At 44.0% G+C, this 4608-nt stretch overlaps 1 protein-coding gene and 1 pseudogene across 1 annotated transcript; both read right to left on the reverse strand.

Annotated features, from left to right (window-relative positions):
• Positions 1 to 1064: 1064 nt before the first annotated feature.
• LOC149158411 (UDP-glycosyltransferase 88A1 pseudogene) lies at positions 1065 to 1403 on the reverse strand (annotated as a pseudogene).
• A 2099-nt stretch (positions 1404 to 3502) lies between these two features.
• LOC149158412 (UDP-glycosyltransferase 72B1-like) lies at positions 3503 to 4024 on the reverse strand. Its single transcript, XM_089433972.1, has one exon. It carries the CDS (start codon positions 4022 to 4024, stop codon positions 3503 to 3505), a length of 522 nt encoding a protein of 173 aa, XP_089290098.1.
• Positions 4025 to 4608: the final 584 nt, after the last annotated feature.

Here is a 4608-nt window from a genome sequence, read left to right on the forward strand (position 1 = left end):
GGAAACCTTGCCTAGAGATGGATCACCTACGATAGGAGATGTTGGGGAACTTGGAAGGTGAGTGACTACACAAAAGGGGGTGACCAGATTTCCCGAGGGACTGTGTAGCAGAGAAGAAAAGGTCGCGGATGGATTTGTTTTGGTCAATTTACATTGTAAAATAGAATTAAATGCACATTGGGAGTGTGCCATTGAACAATGAGTCGGTAACTGTTTACGGAGATGACAAGTGGTGTGAGATTGTAGCGTTGGACATTGGATGCAACTTTGACTTTGGTAGTGGATTCTGGACTTCCTAGGAAGGAGGTGAATCCTGGTACTACTTTTGAGGGTGGAGGTATAAGCCTCTAGATTCTCTTGTTGCATATGCCAACATCGTATCCTTTTATTTGTTGGTTGAGCAAATGTGCATGTGTATATTATTGTAAACATTGTATCGAGCAAGATTTATAAAGGTCCATAGACAATATGATTATTAGTTGATTGAAACAAATGTGTAGAAGTGTATGTGGTTATTGTAAATACCATAATCAGCGATGTTATAAATCTCCAGTAAATGGTATGTTTTTCATGTTTCAACACTGGTCATTGTGTGTTTTTCTTTTCAACAGTTTTGGGGGTGTTAGGTGTCATTTAACACCGAGGAGCGTGTTCCCTAAACCAGAGAGTTCTGTAATAGCCCTGGTAAAAATTCATGTAAAAAAATATAAGACCAAGGTCATGTGATACATATTCCAAGTTGAATGGTGGGAAGAAAAAATCCTAATATTTAAATTATTATGACTAAAGGAAAATGGGAAAGGTAATGACTAAGGCTTTGGAAAGGAAAAATGATATTTTTGGCAATTTATTTATGAAAATAAAAAAAAAATAAAAAAAAAGATAATAGTAAAAAATCACACAATGCATGTGACCAGAAAAATGATTAAAACTACACCATTTTTTGAACTCATTCACGACCTTCTCCTTCAATTTTCTCTCTCTCTCTCGCCCTTACCCTCATCCCATTTTCTCCTTCCATCAACTCTCTAACTGCTCTTTCCACTTCTCCTCTTTTTATGAATTCATTCTTCCATGTTTGCTGTGATTGCCACCTTAAACTCTTTAACCAGTAGAAGGTTGTTCATTCTTTGTCCCTCAAAAAGAGGCCAACGGATCATCGGCACTCCATGTGAGATGCCCTCCAGCGCAGAATTCCAGCCACAGTGAGAAAGGAAACCGCCGGTGAATGGGTGGGAGAGAACAGGAACCTGAGGCGCCCATGAAGCAACAACAAGTTCTTGGTCTCGGGTTCGACTCTCAAATCCCTCGAGTAACAGTTGGGAAAGCTCTGTTTTCTCGATGGACAAAAAGCTGCTGGATGGATTGCGGAGCAGCCACAAAAAGCGATGTTGACTTGCCATGGCGAGTTCGGTGACCTGAGCCCTGCGTAGAGCGGCTCCGCTTCCGAAGGAAACGAAGAGAACCAACGAAGGCGGCTTCTTGTGTAAACACTTGAGGCAATCTGCCCGTCCGTTTTCCACAAGTTTGTCGTTGTGTTGAAGCGGCGATGTGTTAGGGTTCAAGAGAAATAAATATAACAATCAAGAAATACACATTCAAACCATGTACACCATGATTATCTGGAAAACCCCAATTGGGGAAAAACCAACCAACAATAGATCTATTATTGTCCTTGGCTAAAACATAGCCAAGCCGGCCAACAACCTGAGCTTTCATCGCTCAACCATGGCTACCTACAATGGAGAATACACAAGCCTTTTAAGGGCTTCAACTACATGTAATACCATGGGCTCAATACCATGAGTCACCAATACTAGGTGCCCAAAACCACAATTGTTAACCATAACTGTTGACATAACCTCAACTCCACCTTAGGGTCAAGTTTATCTAACAATTCCCCCTTTAAACTTGACTTTGGGTTTTCCTTCTAGCCAAATCTGCCAAGTGAGCCAGCCACCACTCACCTCCAGGCCCTACCATGTCAATGTTAGGGTATTTGATAATCTCACAAGCTGTCCTAGTTCAGCATGCGTCATCATACCACCACATGCATCCCCATATCACCCAAGCGGACATTTAGACTTTACTAATGATTTACTGGGGTACGCATGCCTTACGAGGTCTTACAGTCGTATACCCATTTACATGAAAATTTTCATTTTATTTTTATTTTGTTGCTATCTTGACCGACACACAACTTGAACCACTGCAAGTTTAACCATGCCTTTTTAATCCCAACCCATTGCCCTCGCCAGACGGCTTGACTAAACCCTTCAACACAACCACGGTCACGGCTTGACTAAACCCTTCAACACAACCACGGTCTCGGAGGGCTTATTACTCTCGGCCAGGGGTTGAGGTTTCGAACCCCCTAGGCTCTTGGTATTTTTCTGCAACTCCAGAAGCTTTTCTTTGGTGTACTCACCCGCCTGGGGCTGGACGTTCGAGGTAAGTGCAGGCACCATGGGTGGCGCACTCCGGTCCTTTGACGGGGCAATCTGGTGCGCAAAACCATGGGCTACACCGAGCTCCGTTTCATTTTCCATTTTCTGGAATTACTCTCTATTCCGCCATCTTCATCGGCGTCAAAACTCAGGCTACACACTCAGTGCCTCTGCGAGTGAATCACGCGGCTCCTCTGCCCATCGATCATGGCTCCACAAAAAAAAACACAAAACAGGGGTTTTCCTTCTTTTTTCCCGTGATTTCTTTTCAGCCCGACGCTTTGCTGGCGCTTCAATGGAAAAACCATCTGCTGTCCTGCGTGAGGAGAGGATACGTGTTTTTCCTGTGCGTTGAGGAGGTTGCTGCGTGTTTTTCCTGAGCATTGAGGAGGAGTACGCTGTCGGTCCACATTTGCCTGTGTGAGAAGAGGAGACCTCTGCTTTTTGCGTAGCCAGAGCCATCTGCTCTGCGGACGACTGCACGTGTAAGAAAGGAAGGCGCTGTCCCTGCCTGCTGCCTGTGTGGAAGAGTCATCGAACCAGGCCTTGGCAAAGCCTTCAGACTTCATTTTCTTCTTGCTCCTCATGGAACCACCACTCAATGAATATTGCTGGTTTGTGCAACGAGCTATTGCTTCAACCAGCGCCACTACTTCGTTGATGGGAACATTTCAAACAGCTAGCCACGGCCCTTGCCAACTAGAGCTCTGATACCACTTGTTAGGGTTCAAGAGAAATAAATATAACAATCAAAAAATACACATTCAAACCATGTACACCATGATTATCTGGAAAACCCAATTGGGGAAAAACCAACCAACAATAGATCTATTATTGTCCTTGGCTAAAACACACCCAATCCGACCAACAACCTGAGCTTTCACCATTCAACTATGGCTACCTACAATGGAGAGTACACAAGCCTTTTAAGGGCTTCAACTACATGTAATACCATGGGCTCAATACCATGAGTCACCAATACTAGGTGCCCAAAACCACAACTGTTAACCATAATTGTTGACATAACCTCAACTCCACCTTAGGGTCAAGTTTATCTAACACAATGATGGCATGAGCGGCCCAACTGGATAAATGTGGAGCATTCGACCAATCTCCCTCGGATTAGATATCTTTCCCTCCACAAGAGATTTGATCGCTTCATGCTCTAGTTCCTCGAACGTGTTTACCAAAGCGCCCGTTACTTCCCACAGACGTGAGCAATGGTGGTGGATCCAATAAAAGCCCTCATCCGACCTGTCCTCAAAGGGAGTTGGCATATCACTGGGAGGGATCGTCGGAGTGCCCAATACCACTATTGGAAAATCTACATCCTTAAACGAAATTGGGATCTCCGAGACAAGGTTAGGAAGAGATAACGTCACTAAAAGCATAGAAGTAGTGGAAGTGAAGAATAAGTATGTGGGTATACAGAGCTCGGCGGCCACATCGAACATAGTGGAGCAGAAAACATCAGTGACGAAAGCAGAGAGGGGAGAGGCAGAGTCGACGAGGGATGCGAGAGCATTTTTTACTGATCCTTTCGATTTCTCCAGAAGTTTTGATATGTAAGTTTCCATTTTCAAATGTTGAGCGCCTTCGATCTCTTCCTCCAGCAGCTAGATCATGTTGATGTCGAGACCTGAGGACGCCATGGACTCCGCATAAGCAGCCATGAGACCAGGCGACAACAGCCATTTTCTGGTGATGAAGGTGATGGAGAGTCCATGGTTGCTAGAGAGGCGTTTGGCCAGTTCAGCGACAGAATGAGATGGCCCATACCCGCAGAGGGAAAGATAGCCACGTGGGGTTATGGGCTTTCCATGGGTGTTCATTGTGAATGAGTACAAGCAATAGGGAAGAATATGATCTGTATCTAGCTCCACACATATCATTTTATTGTGCCATTCCATTCTCTGCTCAGTGGAGTTGAAATGAAGGAAGACACTACGCAAAGCTCATGGCTTGAAAACGTGGGATGACATCTTTCTTTAAAAATTCGTTTTACATTTTACTCTATAAAAGTAACATGAAATCGCGGGAATTCTAAATTGGTTTCCATGTAAACTAATAGCACACTTAGGATCATTAAAATTATTTCTGGTTCATTTACGATTGTGTTTCCAGTTCATTGAAGGGTAACTTTGAAGCGACACTGCCATCT

The sequence above is a fragment of the Pinus tabuliformis genome, chromosome 5_2 (assembly GCF_031772625.1).
Source record: "Pinus tabuliformis cultivar Carrire ecotype Pingquan chromosome 5_2, CPIR1, whole genome shotgun sequence".
Classification (NCBI taxonomy): domain Eukaryota; kingdom Viridiplantae; phylum Streptophyta; class Pinopsida; order Pinales; family Pinaceae; genus Pinus; species Pinus tabuliformis.

Coding starts and splice junctions, on each gene's coding strand:
- LOC149158412 (XM_089433972.1), bottom strand. CDS start 4,024: ATGGAAACTTACATATCAAAACTTCTGGAGAAATCGAAAGGATCAGTA.